The sequence below is a fragment of the Rana temporaria genome, chromosome 5 (genome assembly GCF_905171775.1).
Source record: "Rana temporaria chromosome 5, aRanTem1.1, whole genome shotgun sequence".
NCBI lineage: Eukaryota > Metazoa > Chordata > Amphibia > Anura > Ranidae > Rana > Rana temporaria.
In genome coordinates this window covers 416,073,253-416,091,758 of record NC_053493.1, presented here as the reverse complement: position 1 = coordinate 416,091,758, position 18,506 = coordinate 416,073,253, and the positions used below count along the sequence as shown (strand labels likewise).

At 46.9% G+C, this 18,506-nt stretch overlaps 1 protein-coding gene across 2 annotated transcripts in view; it reads right to left on the bottom strand.

Moving 5' to 3' along the window:
• Positions 1-10,640: 10,640 nt before the first annotated feature.
• Positions 10,641-18,506, bottom strand: part of LOC120941638 (cytochrome P450 2C39-like) — a 51,416-nt gene continuing 43,550 nt past the window's right edge. For both annotated transcript variants that reach the window (XM_040355165.1, XM_040355166.1), the window contains 3 exons: positions 16,106-16,293; positions 13,425-13,566; positions 10,641-10,923 (listed from right to left, as the gene is read on the bottom strand). In XM_040355165.1, the coding sequence (XP_040211099.1) occupies positions 10,727-10,923; positions 13,425-13,566; positions 16,106-16,293 (527 nt within the window). In that variant the 3' untranslated portion in view covers positions 10,641-10,726. The remainder of the gene's footprint in view (positions 10,924-13,424; positions 13,567-16,105; positions 16,294-18,506) is intronic.

The window sequence follows — 18,506 nt, the reverse complement described above, 5'->3', positions numbered from 1 at the left end:
CCTGGGATGAGGGCTTGGTTTGGATCTGGGGGGGAACCCCGCGCCGATTTTTCGGCGCGGGTTTAACCCCTCACGTTCCAGACCAAGCCTAAGAGCCTAATGTACCCCTGGAGGGGGACCCGCGCCGGTTTCAAGTTTGAAATTTGGCGCGGAGTTCCCCTTCATGGTCAGCGCAGGCTGAAAACCGTTCGGAGATTCCCGTGCACCGCATCACGCAGCGCAATCACGGGTACGCCGCTTGGTATTTACCAAGATTTTCTCGGTGTACTGACAAGGCGCACGGGAAGCTCCGAAATTTCCCTGTACGCATGCCCAGTATGCAAATGAAGCTCCCGAGGTTCAGGCGCGCTGTGCAAGCGTACGGGGATCGGTTTCCAAAAATCACTTTCACTTTCAATTCGGCCCGCCAAACACATTCAAACACGTCACTTCACTTCCCCTGCATCACCCCACCTCCCCCCTAATAATCTCCTGCCCGAATCCCCGATATTTACATTTCAATGTGCCGTGCGCCAGGTCTATACAGGCGCACCATGCGCCCTCTCCTGGGCGCACTGAGCACTTTAGTAACTATTGAAATACACTGCACTAGCAACGTATTTCTTTAGTAAATGTCAAAACGGCTGCTACTCCTGCTTTTGCTCCATGAGTAAAGGCTTGGTAAATCAGCCCCTGTGTCTCTATCTATCTCCCTCTCTCTCTGACTTGTCTCTAACAAAGCCGGCTTTGGCTTTGGCCAATTATGGCTCTTCGTTTTTGGCGTGCTGTAATTGGCCAAGCATGCGGGACATACAGCATGCTTGACCAATCACCAGCGCTCAACGCCGCAGTGAATTATGGGACGTTTTACGTCACTCGAATTTGGCCCAAACGACCCGTTTTGTTCGGGTTTCGTCGAACAATCAATTTTCGAGTCGAACATACGTTCGTATCGAACGCGAAGCTCATCCCTAGCCCTTAGGTCACGCTTTTTGGGTCTGATCGCAGGAGTATTCCTAACCTGTTGTATTCCATTGACTTTTACAGGGAGCTGTATGTAGTTAATGTTCTTTGTATAACCATTGTTCTATTCTTTTGTCAAGTAAACATCTTACCACTGGTTAAGCTACATCTTGTGTGGGACTCTGTCTATTGCAGCTGGGTGGCAGGTGAACAACCCCAAGGTAACTATATTTGATTGCATTTATTGTTGTGTAGTATGATTGTGGTTCTCTATTGTTATTTGGGGTCCACAGTTACATTATTATCCATTTGAGCCAACTTTTGGGGGTTGACAGGCAATGTGCAGGCCCAAATCTAAACCAGAAGCTCCTTGGAGGGTAGTGCTACACTTTACAACCCCTTTAATGTTTAAAGGCACAAAAAAAACTTCTGGTTTGAGTTTCTGATTGAAGCATGGAGGCAGAAAAAACGTAAAACTCTCCTATCTGAACTTTGTACAAAAAGTGCTCTATATGAGTGTTTTTTACTTCGGAGGGAACAGACTTTTTTTTTTTAGCCCAGTGTGCCTGGAGCCTTATTGTCACAATCTGCCATCAATAAAAGCTGGAACACCAGCTCAGCCCCTCCCTGTGCAGAGAAATATGAGACCTGTCTTCTGGTTTCTGAGTGTCCGGAGACTTTAAGTTTCGTTTCTCTCCTTTGCTGTCAGCGATGGCGTCTGCTGATCTGAGAAAAGAGCTGCACTGCTCAATCTGTCTGGACATTTATACAGATCCTGTAAACCTGAGATGTGGTCACAACTACTGCCGGGTCTGTATTGATCGTGTGTTGGATACACAGGAGAGATCTGGAGGTTATCCCTGTCCTGAGTGCAGAGAAGAGTTCCAGGAACGGCCTGCACTGCACAGCAACATAACACTACGTAACATAGTGGAGACTTTCCGATCTACTCAGCCAGATCAAGGGACTTCCATCTTCTGTACTTACTGTATTCACTCTCCTGTACCTGCTGTTAAATCCTGTCTGCATTGTGAAGCTTCTCTGTGTGATAATCACCTCAGAGTCCACAGCAAGTCACCAGAACATGTCCTAACTGATCCCACCACTTCCATGGAGAACAGAAAATGCTCAGTCCATAGGAAAATCCTGGAGTATTACTGTGGTGCAGAGGCCGCCTGTATCTGTGTGTCCTGCAGGCTGGATGGAGAACACCAGGGACACAAGGTGATGACACTGGATGAGGTATCTGAGAACATAAAACAAAAGCTCAAAAATGTTCTGCAGAAACTGACAGCTAATAAAAAAGAGATTGAGCAAAGAGTCCAGAGCCTGAAGGATCGTAAGGGAAAAGTACAGAACAAATCAGCTGGTCTAGCAAAGATAGTCACTGTCTTGTGTGGAGACCTCGGGAGACAGCTGGAAGACCTGAAGAAGAGAGTCCTGAGGAACATTTCCCTCCAAGAACAGCAGATTTCATGTCCATTGTCTGATCTGATCCATCAGCTGGAAATAAAGAAGGAGGATCTGTCCAGGAAGATGGAGGACATTGAGAAGCTGTGTAACATGACTGACCCACTGACTGTCCTACAGGAATCAGACACAGGGGACTTGTGTGATACTGAGGAGGGAGATAATGAGGACAGAGAGAGACATGATAGACTCCTCCATGATGGAGGGGATCTGGATGTGGCTGGAATCTCACACACATTACACACAGGGTTATCTGATATGATGAAAGGGGTAAATGTATCCTTAAATATACAGGAAGCTTCAGACATATTACTGGATGTGAACACAGCTCATAATATTCTACAGATATCAGATGACATGAAAACTGTATCCTCTTCATGTTTAAAGCAGAATCGTCCAGAAACACCTGAGAGATTTCAGGATTATACTCAGGTATTAGGCGGCAGGAAATTTACCTCAGGGCGACATTACTGGGAAGTGGATGTCAGTAAATCAAAGTGGTGGTATGTCGGGATGTGTTATCCCAGTATAGAGAGGAGCGGGGGGCAGTCAGTTATTGTAAATAATAACAAGTCCTGGTGTTTGTACAGATTTAATGATCAGTATTGCATGACACATGACAATGAAGAGATCCAGTTATCTCCCGATCTCTCCAGTAACAGAGTCAGGATCTATGTGGATTATGAGGCCGGGCAGCTGTCCTTTTATGATCTGTGTGACCCGATCAGACACCTCCACACCTTCACCACCACCTTCACTGAGCCCCTCCATGCCGGGTTAGCAGTAGGAAAAGGCTCTATAATTTTATCTGGGGGTCAGGGGATGTGAGAAATATTAACCACTTCATCCCCAGAAAGGATATACCCCCTTAATGACCGGGCCATATTTTTGCGATTCTGCACTGCGTTGCTTTAACTGCGACGCTGTACCCAAACAAAATTGATGTCCTTTTTTTCCCACAAATAGAGCTTTCTTTTGGTGGTATTTCATCACCTCTACGGTTTTCATTTTTTGCGTTCTAAACCAAAAAAAAGACCAACAATTTTTGGGGAAAAAAATATATTTTTAACTTTTTGCTATAATAAATAAAAGTTAAGGCTAATACATATTCTTCTACATATTTTTGGTAAAAACAATTTTGCAATAAGCGTATATAGATTGGTTTGCGCAAAAGTTATAGCGGCTACAAAATAGGGGTAGATTTATGGCATTTTTATTATTTTTTGTTCTTTACTAGTAATGGCGGTGATGTGCGATTTTTAGCCAGGACTACAACATTGTGGCAGACAGATCGACACCTTTGACACTTTTTTGGGACCAGTGACATTTCTACACTGATCAGTGCTATAAAAAACACACTGATTACTGTATAAATGTCACTGGCAGGGAAGGGGTTAACACTAGGGGGCGATCAAGGGTTTAAATGAGTTCCCTGGGAGGTGTTTCTAACTGTGGGGGGAGGGGACTGACTGGGAGTACAGAGAGATCGCTCTAACTAATCACTAGGAACAGACGATCTCACTCTACTCCCCTGACAGAACGGGGGTCTGCTTGTTTACATTGACAGCTCCCCGTTCTGGCTTTCTGTGGAGCGATAATTGGTGGGGCTTCTGGGATTCATTAAGTCGTAGTGGTCAGGTTAAGACTGGGAGATGTAAAAGAAATGTTAAATTCTTTTTAAAACTGTATGACGTTTTGTATGCTTTGTTTATGTATTGCACTCGTGTTCTGCACACAGCAGATTATAGATCCACATTCTTTAGACTCTGATAAGAAGTTAGCTATGAAAATAAAAGGGATGAAAGAAACAGAAATAATCTTCTACTGAGTTTTAGCCTGTAATTATAATATAGATATTTTTTCCTCTTTAATATGTAACCCTGAAGAAGGAGATATCTGTAGTCTGAAACGTGTTTGGTGCAAGAGGATCATATCTGTTATGCTAGTAGATGGTGATAATGTCATAGAAGTAAAATACATTCCTTTTTCATATGTTCATTTTACTCAATGTATTTAACAAATAATAAAATCTTTTACTGCAATACTTTCAAATACTTCTACTTTAATTAGGTGTGCCTTAAAAATCCAGTAAAGTTTTTTTTTTCGCTTTGACTATCCTGTAGAGCAGTGGTTCTCAACCCTTTAGTGCCGTGACCCCTTGATAAAATTTCCCAAGTTGTGGGGACCCCTAACAGTAAAATTATTTTCGTAGCGTGTGCAGGCCCGTCGCTACAGGACAGGCAAAACAAACAATTGCTTGAGGCCCCGAGCTGGCCTGGGGCCCCAAACTTCCCCTTCCCAGGCTGTAGCGTGGCCGAGCTCCTCTTCCTTCCTCCTGGAGTCCTGTCAGTCCAGCCGGGTACCACGTGTGGTACAGGAGATTCAGTTTCCTGTTCCCGACCTTTCAGTTCGGCCGGGAACACAGGAAACAGAATCTCCTGTACCGTGCGGTACCCAGCCCAGCCCGGGCACTATCTGATTGGGGACTTTGAACAGGAGGAAGAGGAGCTCGGCCACGCTACGGTGACAGCCTACAGTGAAGAAGGGGAGGTGAGAATAGAAAAACATAGGGGCTAGGGAGGGGGGGAGGAGTAAGAACATGGGTGTAAAAAATTAGTGTAGCGCTAACGTAGGCTTTGCGTGTGGGGGGGAGGGTGCGCTTGGGGGCCCCCATTTTGCTTGGGGCCCCCAAATTCCTTCAAACGGCCCTGAGCGTGTGTTGTCAGCACCCAAGGCAAGACAAGTAAGTTGCGCCCCAACCCACGGAAATGTAGCACTCCCTGAGTCCCCTCCACTCGTACAGTATTAAAACCTCATATGATAAATTTTAGCATGTACTATTTTCTCTTTTTTCTCCTTTCTTTCCCTTTTATCTCTCGCTATCCTAATTTCTTGTTTTTCCCCCATCCCTCTCTCTAGCCGCCTTTCTTGTTTTTTCTCTTATTCTTTCCCTCCCTTTTTCTTTCTTCCTCCTCCTCTTTTTCTCTCCCTTCCATGTATTCTCTATTTTTATTCCTTCTCTTACTCCTTGGTGGGGGGGGGGGGGGATGGGATAAGTTGCAGTGCTGGCGGGGAGTTGGGATGAGTGGCAATAGTTGGGGGGGGGTTCTGATCAGCCAACTTAGGTGCTCTTGATCTCTTGATCATCTGCTGAAGTGTTACTCACTGTGTCTCAGACTTTGTGGTGTCTCGTAGCAGTGACAACTATGCTGAAATCAGGAGATAGGGTCTCCTCCAGCCCCTCCCACCTCACAATCCTCACCAGTCAGCTGACCTCTAGTCTCTGCCCCCCAACCATGCCGTGAACGGAATAGGCAACTGCGAAGAGGCTGAGTGGGCAGCCGTGGGCTCCAGAGACAGCCCTGCTGGGCAGCCGCAAGAAGGCTGGGAGAGTGACACCCCTCACATTTTTGTAAATATTTTATTATATCTTTTCATGTGACAACACTGAATAATTGACAATTAGCTACAATGTAAAGCAGTGAGTGTACAGCTTGTATAACAGTGGAAAATTACCATGGGCCATATTCTCAAACAAGTTACGCTGGTGTATCTACTGATACACCGGCGTAAATCGAATTTCCCGCCGGCGTATCATTGTTTTGTATTCACAAAACAAGATACGCCGGATTTAGGCTAGGATCCGACTAGTGTAAGTCACTTACACTGTCGGATCCTAAATGTAATTCGCCGCCGGCCGCTAGATGGCGTTCAGGTCTCATTTGTTTATGCAATACGATACGTTTATGATACGTCGTTTGCGTAAGCGTAAGGTTACCCCTGCTATATGACGGGTAAACTTACGCCAGTCCCACGTATGCCATGTTAAGTTTGGCGTCGGGTCCGCGTCGTCTTTTCCCGTCGGGTACGTCGTTTTACTAAGTCGTTCTTGAATACGACTTTACGTCAATGACGCACACGTCGGCGTCATTGACGTTTTCCATCGAGAACTGGAGAATGCGCACTGGGCTATTTTAAGCCCGGCGCATGCGCAGTTCGAACGGCACGGGGGCGCGCTTAATTTAAATACAAGCCGCCCCCTTGGAATTACGCGGGGATACCCCGGGCCATTTACACTACGCCGCCCCAAACTACGGAGCAAGTGTTTGGGGAATACAGCACTTGCTCCTGTAAGTTGGGGCGGCGTAGTGTAAATGGCTTACGCGACGCCGCCGCAGGATCTACGAGAAAATGGCCCCATGTCTCTATGGGAATGTCCATTCTTCCACAAGCGCATTTGTGAGGTCAAGCACTGATGTTGGACAAGAAGGCCTGGCTTGCAGTCTCTGCTCTAATTCATCCCAAAGGTGCTCTATTGGGTTGAGGAAGTTTCTCCACCCCAAACTCGCTCATCCATGTCTTTATGGACCTTGCTTTGTGCAGTGGTGCGCAGTCATGTTGGAACAGGAAGGGGCCGTCCCCAAACTGTTCCCATAAAGAATGAAAGGAGGAGATGAAATTGTCCAAAAGGCCTTGGTAAGCTGTTTTCCCATTCCCATAGACACACTCCTAAACCTTGTGGACAGTTGAAGCTGTTATATCTGCAAAGGGTAGGCCCACTCAATATTAAACCCAACAGACTAAGAAAGGGAATGCCATTAAAGTTTATTAGCTGGATTCAGATAGCTTTACATCGGCGTATCAGTAGATACGTCGACGTAACTCTGAATCTACGCCGTCCTAAATTTAAGCGTATTCTGGAAACCAGATACGCTTAAATTAGGCTAAGATACGAGCGGCGTAAGTCTCCTACGCCGTCGTATCTTAGGGTGCAATATTTACGCTGGCCGCCAAGTGGCGCTTCCGTTGAGTTTGGCGTAGAATATGCAAATGACTAGATACGCCGATTCAGAAACGTACGTGCGCCCGGCACATTTTTTTACCTTGTTTACGTACGGCTTTTTCCGGCGTAAAGTTAGTCGAACAAATAGCTGGCCTAGTCAATGTTAAGTATGGCCGTCGTTCCCACGGCGAAATTTGAAATGTTTACGTTGTTTGCGTAAGTCGTCCGTGAATGGGGCTGGACGTAATTTACATTCACGTCAAAACCAATACGTCCTTGCGGCGTACTTTGGAGCAATGCACACTGGGATATGTACACGGACGGCGCATGCGCCGTTCGAAAAAAAACGTCAATCATGTCGGGTCACCAATCATTTACATAAAACACTCCCCCTCATCCTCATTTGAATTAGGCGCACTTACGCTGGCCCCATTTACGATATGCCGCCGTAACTTAGGAGGCAAGTGCTTTGTGAATACAGCACTTGCCTCTCTGACTTAAGGCGGTGTAGCGTAAATACGATACGCTACGCCGCCTCAAAGATGCGATATTTCTATTCGTCCATTTTAATACCATCTGTTGGAGTAAAAACGAAAGTTGTATTTATCTGAACCCAACTGGACATTGTTTCTTTTGTGCCAGGAAAAAGAAGAGAGTATAAGAAACAATCAACACTGGTGTGCAGCGTGAGGTTGGGTTCACACCATTGCGAATTGGATGTGGTTTCTCGGCATCCAATCCGCAATAGCAGGAGATTTTGACCGGCTCTCTATGGAGCCGGTTCACGTATCTCCGCAGCGGGTCCGGTAGTTTCTTGGTCCGTTTCAGGTCCGAATTCAGCCCACAATTCGGGCTTAAATCAGACCTGAAGCGGTGAACCAGGACGCACCGGACTCCGGCTGTGAGCTACATACGGCTCATATGTGAACCGAACCTCAAGGTCTAGGGCCCATGCCAGTGGCGGCTGGTGCTCAAAGTTTTTTTTTTGGGGGGGGGGGGGGCACAAACAAACTGAAAAAATAATCAATTGCAGCCACTGTGCCCATCAATTGTCGCCACTGTGCCAATCAAACGCAGCCACTGTGCCCATCAAATGCAGCTACTGTACCCATCAATTGCTGCCACTGTGCCCACCAATTGCTGGCAGTGTGCTCATCAATTGCTGACACTGTGCCCATCAAACGCAGCCACTGTGCCCATCAAACGCAGCCACTGTGCCCATCAAACGCAGCCACTGTGCCCATCAAACGCAGCTACTGTGCCCACGAATTGCTGCCAGTGTGCCCACCAATTGCTGGCAGTGTGCTCATCAATTGCTGCCAGTGTGCCCATTAATTGCTGACACTGTGCCAATCAATTACTGACCTTCCGGGTATAGGCGTTCCTAAGCCAAGCGGAGTTGATTGACGGGCTGCTAAAGTGCGTCACGCCTTCCGAAAATATCCGAAGTGACACTCGGGTGTTTACGGCGCCTGCGCAGTCAGCTCTACACGGCAGGCGCAGGCGCCGTATAGCGCCGTAAACACCCGAGTGTCTCTTCGGGTATTTTCGGAAGGCGTGACGCACTTTAGCAGCCCGTCAATCAAATCCGCTTGGCTTAGGAATGCCTATTCCCCGCAGAAATCCCCGCTCGGAGCCGGAGTACAAAAAAAATTTCAGCAGTATGCTGGATCTAATGGCAGAAAGTTGATTTTTGGGTGAACCTCCGCTTTAAGGTGAAAAAAAACAGGAGGGTTTACAACCCCTTTTGGACTTTTTGTCACTATTCACGGTTCGTTTTACTGGTTGCATAAATGCAAAATATTGTTTGGAATACATTTTATTTATTTTTTGTATACAAACTTTTAATGTAAAAAAATATGGTGGTACAAGAAAATTCTGCACATCAAGAATACAGTAGGCAATACATTGTATGCATGTAGTCAAAGGATTGTTGAAATTTGCAATGAATTTCTAACAGAGCAACACATTGTAGAGTTGATATTGAATTTCGATACTGCGGTGTTACGATATCTGTGAGTGCTGCTGTTTTATTGATTATTCTTATCCATTTGTATTATTATTCATTTTTATTTTATAGCTCACGTATTGGTTCCATTTGCATTATTTGTTGGTAAACTTTGTAGATAACCCCTGGTTTAAATATATGTCGAAGAGTTCCTCTAAAAAAGATCTCCACTCCATACATTTGTCTACCGTGTTTCCCCAAAAGTAAGACCTACCCTGAAAATAAGACCTACCCCGATTTCCAGGAGGGTTGCAATATAAGCCCTACCCCAAAAATAAGCCCTAGTGTGTGTGTGTTTTTGTAATCTAATCTGTAGTCAAATACTTTCGGTATACAGCGTGCTCAGTTGATCTCCTCCTCTTCTCCTGCCTGTCAGCGGGGGATCTTGCCCCCCCACCCTCTGCAGTGCTAGGATCGTGGTAGGCTATGAAAGCACCAAGGGGCGCTCAGCTGATCTCCTCTTTTCCTGCCTGTCAGCGGGGGATCTTGCCCCCCCCCCATCCTCTGAAGTGCTCGGATCGCGGCGCACAATAGAACCGCCAAGGGGCGTTTAGCTGATCTCCTCTTCTCCTGCCTGTCAGCGGGGGATTTCGGCCCCCCCACCCTCTGCAGTGCTAGGATCGTGGTGGGCTATGAAAGCACCAAGGGGCGCTCAGCTGATCTCCTCTTTTCCTGCCTGTCAGCGGGGGATCTCGGCCCCCCCACCCTCTGCAGTGCTCGGATCGCGGTGGACTATGGAACCGCCAAGGGGTGCTCAGCTGATCTCCTCTTCTCCTGCCTGTCAATGGGGGATCTCGGCCCCCTCCCTCTGCAATGCTCTGATCGTGGAAGAAAGCTCCGACAGACTATGGAAGCACGGAGTTGAGCTTTAAGAAGGTATGTGACACAATAGATTACATAAACACATACCTCCCAACTTTCTGAGATGGGAATGAGGGACACCTATCAGCAAAAGTATGTAGGCATAGGACACACCCCTTGCCACGCCCCCTTAAAGGAGAATTGTACAAAAAAATAAGATTGGTTAAACCCACAAGTGCTTTTTTTTACCACTACTATTTCTTTACATTGGCTTTTGGAATTTAAAAATGCAGCAATTTAGAAATTAGATGAAAGGTTTTGCACTGGGAAACACTTTTTGATAGATAAAAAGTGCATTTTATATACAACTATATAGATCAGACCAAAAAGAGGGACAAATGAGGAGAATGAGGGACAGAGGGACATTTCTCCAAATCAGGGACAGTCCATCGAAATCAGGGACAGTTGGGAGGTATGTAACCACACACCTTTTTGATTATACTGTATACTACTGTAATAGAGAGGATTCTTGCAGTTTACAACCACTTTTACTTCATTTCACACTGGGGATTCCTGACAGGCAGGGAGGGAGAGGGGGCAAGAAGACAGCACATTAAATGGCAAGCCCTTCCCCGAAAATAAGCCCTACTGTGTTTTTGGTTGCCAAAATTAACATAAGACCCGGGCTTATTTGTGGGGAAACACGGTATGAATGTTGCAGATTACATGGTGGGTGATGCTCGGGGCACGGCACACAGCTGGGCCGATGCAATCACCATACTTTTATTATCATGCAGCCATTTGGCGTCCCGAGGCTCGGCTCCTGGGGGAAGCTTGATGGTAAATTTCTGGAGCACAGCAGAGAAGAGAAGGAAGAGCTCCATTCGAGCCAAATTCTCCCCAGCGCAAACACGCTTTCCTGTGGAAGAGACGAGAAAGAGTTGCAGATGTAAAAATTTCAAACAAGTAAATAAATAATTATTCAAAAATACCAAGATCTATGAGTACAGAATGGATGTGGTGTTTAGGTGTAGACAACCAATGACATGCGCTTAAAATTAATCAAGATAGGAAGCAAGTATAAAATGAGCAGCAATCCAGTGGCGGCCCGTCCAAAAGGGGCGCCCGGGCGCCACCCCCCCTCCTGTAGTCATAAAAAAAAAACAGGCCCTTTAAGACATTAAGAATGTCGTTCTGCAGCGCCGCCCCCTCTGGCTCTCGCAAATAACATACATTCATGCATTGCATGAATGTATGTTATTGTTGCCAGCCGCCGCTGGTCTATTCAGATGGCCGGACATAGGGTGCCGGATACCTGAATAACGGCAGCTGGTTGGCTGTGCGGAAGTGCCTATCAGAGCCAGCGGCTCTGATAGGCTTTCCCAGTACAGCCCCTCGGCTCCCGGATGTCTTATCCTTGGAACGTACGGGGGCTGCGTCCCTTGGATAAGACTGACGGCCGTCTCAGCCAATCAGGTTCACCGATTCTGCTTATCGGTAACCTGATTGGCTGAAGCGTCATCAAGGGCGGGAGAGGACATCGAGGGACATGGAGGCAGAAAGGTAAGTGCATTTTACAGGGCACAGCGGCGACAATGGGCACAGAGTCGACAAAGGGTACAGTGGCATCAATGGGTACAGTGGTGACTGGTGACAAAGGGCACAGTGGCGACAAAGGGCACAGTGAAATGCACAGTGGCAACAATGGGCACAGTGGTGACAAAGGGCACAGTGGTGACAATGGGCACACTGGCAACAATTAAAGGGCACGGTGACATGCACAGTGGCAACAATGGGTACAGTGGTGACAAAGGGCACAGTGGCAACAATTAAAGGGCACAGTGACATGCACAGTGGCAACAATGGGCACAGTGGCGACAATTAAAGGGCACAGTGGCGACAATTGAGGGGCACAGTGGCTGCGTTTGATGGCATGGCACAATGGTGACAATTGATGGCACAGTGGCTGTGTTTAATGGCATGGCACAGTGACTGCGTTTGATGGCATGGCACAGTGGCTGCGTTTGATGGCATGGCACAGTAACTGCGTTTGATGGCATGGCACAGTGGTGCGAATTGATGGCATAGTGACTGCATTTGATGGCATGGCACAGTGGTGACAATTGATGGCACAGTGGCTGCGTTTGATGGCATGGCACAGTGGTGACAATTGATGGCACAGTGGCTGCGTTTGATGGCATGGCACAGTGGTGACAATTAATAGCACAGTGGCTGTGTTTGATGGCATGGCACAGTGGTGACAATTAATAGCACAGTGGCTGCGTTTGATGGCATGGCACAGTGGTGACAATTAATAGCACAGTGGCTGTGTTTGATGGCATGGCACAGTGGTGACAATTAATAGCACAGTGGCTGTGTTTGATGGCATGGCACAGTGGCTGCGTTTGATGGCATGGCACAGTGACTGCGTTTGATGGCATGGCACAGTGACTGCGTTTGATGGCATGGCACAGTGACTGCGTTTGATGGCATGGCACAGTGGTGCGAATTGATGGTATAGTGACTGCATTTGATGGCATGGCACAGTGGTGATAATTGATGGCACAGTGGCTGCGTTTGATGGCATGGCACATTGGTGACAATTGATGCCACAGTGGCTGCATTTGATGGGCACAGTGAGGCTGCAATTTTTATTTTGTTTGCGCCCCCCAAAAAAATTTGAGCACCAGCCGCTACTGGTTAGATTAGGCACATTCGACTGCAGATTCGATAAGCACAGATCGCTATTGTCACCGTCATGTCGAATCTTCTATCTATAAAGCATTTTTTATGTTGGATCTTTTGGATGTAGGATTCTGCACGTTCGTTATCGTTTGTAAAAACAAAACGCGAAAATCCCCAAAATGCACTCGGACGAAAACGAATGCACATGTCTACAAGATATGTGTCTCCCCATCTCTCCCCATCTCTTGACGGGTTTAGGAGATGAATTAGCACACACCTATCAGTACCACTGCAGCACTTTGAAATTATTTGATCCATAGCGCGGGTTCTACCACCCTTCTTTTAGGAGATGAATGTAAGAATGGGGATTCATGGGAAGTGCAGAGGGTGGCAGAGAGGGGCACTTTGAGAAAGATGAGAGGAACAAGAGAACAGCTGAGATGTGAGAACAGCTGAGGGGCAGATGTCTTGAAGCGGTTTCTTGACCCTCACAGGTTACGGAAGACCATGAGAGGAGTTGAGAATATTCTACTGTGCATTCAAATAGGAAAGAAGGTGTCCCCAGAACAGCACTTTACTGGCAGTTGGCAGACTTTTTGGTACTGGTGCCACTTTACATCAACCCCTGGATGAGGAAGAATAAGATCTGGGCCAGAAGATTGTTCCCTACCTGTGTATTTTTGGGATTTTAGGTATAATTGTTATGGAGAAGGCATAATGGTATGAATCTCTCACCAGCTGAGAATGGCATGAAGGCCGCCCGTTTGCGGAACTGGCCCTCCTCATCCAGGAAGTGCCCGGGGTTGAATTTTTCCGGCGTCTCCCACTGCAAGGGATCATTAAGCACCGACGTCAGGAACGGGGTGATGATGGTGCCCTGGTAAAGGAGAGAGACAGAGTTACTGTTATACATGAGTACTAATCTCATCATACGGGCTTAGCAATTGACTTGATCATGTCAGAGGCTGTGACAAGCTGAATACTCAAACCATTTGTATATTACTGTGAATATCAGTGTAATGTAATGAAAGACTAGGGAATAAACATGTGCCTGAGCAGAAAGAGAATGGTTTCTCGCCCCCTTTTCTACAATGCAGTATATTACATTCTGATACATAATAAAAGAGGCAAATTTAGAAATAACTCTCTACATGAAATTTTGTATACACTGATTACCTATAAATATGACCACCAGGGCCGATCCTAGGGTCACAGGCGCCTGGGTGCAGAAATATTTCTGGCGCCCCGATACATGGGCGCGGTCATTTTACTAACTCCTCCCCTTTACAAATGTTTCTATGGCAACGACTCAACCACAGAAATGCTCCCCCACAAAGTCTTCATTACCCTGGGATCCTTACATGATCTCTTAACAATAAACAAAATACAGAAAGAGAAGCAGAGTACTTTATTGGGACCTGGAGGGGGGCCTCTCTGATGGTCACAGAGAGGGCTTCTGTTAGAGAGTCTGCTAGAAAGACCCCCAGACATACTACAGACATGATACAGGAGATGGTCAGAGACTTCAGACATTGTACAGGAGACGGTCAGAGACTGCAGACGTGGTAAAGGAGATAGTCAGAGACTACAGACATTGTACAGGAGATGGTCAGAGACTACAGACATAGTACAGGAGATGATCAGAGACTTCAGACATAGTACAGGAGATGATCAGAGACTACAGACATAGTACAGGAGATGGTCAGAGACACATCAGTTCTGGACGGACACACACCTATGCTCGGAATACTAGTTCTGGATGGACACAAACAAGGAGAGAAGGAGGGAGGGGAGGACTCTGCCACTTTGGCGCGCCCACCTCTGCAGGTGCCTAGGTGCAAAGCACCCTGTGCACCCTGCCTAGGATCGGCCCTGATGACCACTGATAGTTAAAGTGAATAACACTGATTATGTCGTGGCACCGGAAAGTGGGTGGGATATATTAGGCTGCTAATGCATTTGATGTTTCGAAAGCAGAAAAAATGGGCACGCGAAAGAAATTGAGTTACATTGACAAGGGACAACGTGTAATGGCTAGACAGCTGGGTGAGAGCAGCTCTAAAACCGCAGCTCTTGTGAGATGTTCCCGGTCTGCAGTGGTGAGGACCAAAAAAACGTAGTCCAAGGAAGGAAAGCCAGCGAACCAGCAATAGGGTCATGGGCAGCCAAGGATTATTGATGCCCATGTAGTCTGATCCAATAGAAGAGCTACTGGAGCTCAAATTGCTGAAAAAGTTAATGCTGGTTCTGATAGAAGGGTGTCCGAAAAACATTGGGAATCACAGTTTGTTGTGTATAAGGCTGGGCAGCCACAGAGCGGTTGGGGTGCCCATACTAACCTGCGTCCACAGCCAAAAGCACTTACAATGGCCACGGGAGCATCATAATTGAACCATGAAGCAATGGAAGAAGGTAGGAAAAATTGAGAACCAGCTCTAAAACATTTGTTATCGGAAATTCCGATAGCAAATGTCCGTTGGAGCCTACACACAGTCGGAATAGCCGACCAAAAGCTCAGATCGAACATTTGTTGTTGGAAATTCCGGTCGTGTGTACACGGCATTACTCAATATCAGGTGGGTGGTCATAATGTCATGGTTGATTGGTGTATTATTAACTGCTCTCTATGAGACCTCTCTTCACAGACTGTAATTGTCAGGGACTTACCTCTCAATCCCGACAGGCCACTATTCGGGTGAGACAACAGCGCTCGCCTGTAACTGCGCCCCGTTGCGCGTCTAATGCTCGCGCCAACGGCACGCACGTGTGCACAACGGGAAGGCGCGCGCGTGCGCGTTAATTCGGCTTGGCACCTTTAAAAGCTCACTAGTTCCTCCAGCACATTGCTGTCTGATCTGCAGCTTCTGAGTGATAACCTGTATCTGAACCTGATTGCCTGTTAAACCTTCTGACCCGGCTTGTCTGACCATCCGTACCTCTCCAACCTCTGACCCCGGCCTACCGTTGACCCTCCTCCTCTGATTGATCCACCGCTGCCAGACCTTTCTGCCTGTACTGTGACTACGCTCCAGCCTTCTGTACCTGATTACCCGTTGTGACCCGGCTTGTCTGACTCTGCTATTACCTGCTGTCCACTAATCAGCTTACCTTATCAGCTTGTTGCCGCTGTACCTGCACCTCCAGCTAGGGTCGCTGACCCACTTTCTCCGCTCCAGTGGTCTCCAGTCCCACCGCTCCAGAAGGGATCAGCAACCTGCATCTACTACACGCTACTCTGGCACTCCTACCCCGCTGCGCTCCTGAGCCCGCTGTTCCCACTCCAGCGGCTCGCGAGCCAGAGCTGTAAGAGAGGCTTTCTCCTGCGACCAGGCTCTGGCTACCAGGTACGTACGTGGTACATAACAGTAATGCCTCCTTGCTTTCCACCACCTTTCTTTGTCACTGTAGTCCGGTACCTTTGGAAGGGTGTATCCACGAAACTGGATGTCTTTGGTCAAGGCGTGGAAGAGAGCAGTTGGGGCCAAGTCTAACACTCTCTGTATTTCATGGATCACTGCATTGGTGTATGGCAGTTGTAGTCTGTCTTCGATTCCAGGTAGGCGCTGTGACTGCAACAAGTCATCAATCTCATGCTGGACCTTCACTGAAAGGAGAATATAGAAGATTTGGATGTGCCACATGATGAGCATCTATAACCTCTAAGAAGACATTATTATTTTTCAGAAATGCTGCTGCACCTGCACAAAAATACTGAATCTAAAAAATATATGAAAAACCTCTAATTTGGGATTTTTAGGGCAATAAAAAATATTATTTGAATAAAAAAATATTTTACTAAGCATATAAACATTGAAGAAAAAAATGATTGAAAATTCAACATGTTGCATATAAAGTACAAATTGTTAAAACATTATATATGTCGAACAAAACAAAGTGGTAATCAGGGCCGGACTGACAACTCATGGGGCCCCCGGGCAATAGGAGATTATGGGGCCCCCGGGCAATAGGAGATTATGAGGCCCCCGGGCAATAGGGGAATATGGGGCCCCCAAGAAATAGATCATGGGGCCACACAGTATGTACACACACACACATACAGTATACATACACGGTACACACACACAGACACACAATATACACATGCAGTATACATACACACAATATACACAAAGTATACACACAGACACACAATATACACATACAGACACACAGTATACACTCACAGTATATATACACACACACACACAGTATACACACACACAGTATACATACACACAGAATACACAATTTACACACTGAAATGGCACTGGAGAGGTGGGGCAGCTATAATCTTGGGATTTTTTTTAAAAACAAAGATTTTTACATACTGTCCCTGGTTTTACTGAGGCTGGCAACCCTGATGGGGCCCCCTAGTGGCATGGGGCCCTCGGGCCACCATGTTCTTTTGGCATGGTGGTCCCCCTTTTCTCCTCCGAGATTGGATTTTTCCCATCTTCGGAGGTAATCTGTGTCGGCGGTCTTTTTGTCCCAATGTGGCCGCTCTTTTTTGGTCTCTGGATGTTGCCGTCCGGTAGACCGGAAGTGATGCTGCAACGTGATGATGCGTCAACGTGATGACGCGGTGGCGTGGCTTATGGCGTCGCAACAGTGTGTGCGTGGCAACGTGACATGCAGCGTCACTACAGCGTTTTTTTCACACTATATATTGGGATGCCAGGGACTGCAAATGGCGCCATTCCTTTCCGCCACTTGCTTGATGGAGGAGGAAATTGCCCTAGGATCCGCAGATTTTTGATGGTATTTATCGTCGAAGGTATCTTCATATCTGCTTATCTACTACTCAGTAAGTTATTTTTTTCTCTTATCAAGTTGCTACTACTGGGCATTGTTATTTTTAAATAAGAGCGTTTAGGAGACTATGGCCCGGATTCACATACATTGGCGCATATTTATGCCGGCGTAGCGTATCTAATATACACTACGCCGATGTAGCGCAGAGAGGCAAGCACCGAATTCACAAAGCACTTGCCTCCCAAACTGCGCTGGATTCCCTTGGCGTAAGCCGGCGTAGGTGGATGTGAGCGTGAGCCATGCTAATGAGGCGTGACCCCATGCAAATGATGGGCCAAGTGCCATACAAGTACTTAAAACTAACGCTGCATGCGCCGTCCCGTGGACGTATCCCAGTGCGCATGCTCAGAATCACGTCGGAACTACTCCCTAAGATACGACGGATCACTGCCTACGACGTGAACGTAACCTACGCCCAGCCATATTCACGAACTACGTAAACGACATAAAATACGACGGCTGTGTTCCCTGGTCCATACCTTAGCATGAGTTGCGCCTCATATATGGGGAATAACTTTACGCCGGATGTACGACTTACGCAAACCGCGTATATTATGCGCCGGGCGCAAGTACGTTTGTGAATCGACGTATCTCCCTCATTTCCATATTTGAATAGGAAATCAATGGGAGCGCCACTTGCGGCCAGCATAACTATGCGCCTACGATACGCCGGCGTAGGAAAGTTACGTTGGTTGGATGAAGCCTATTTTCAGGCGTATCTCAGTTTATTGGCACGGCGCATAGATACGACGGCGCATATTTACACTTACGCGGCGTATCGAGATACGTCGGCGTAAGTGCTTTGTGAATCCGGCCTATATTTTTGGACACATTTTTTGTCTAATTTGTTGTCCCTTTTTATAACAGTTTCTATGGTTTTGAGTGACAAACCTTTGGACTATATTACATCCAGCAGTCCTGTAGAGAATGAAGGGTATTTAATGTGGATATCAGCCCTCCTCTTCGCGACAATATGGGGAATGCTTCTGCTATTTCTAATTGTTA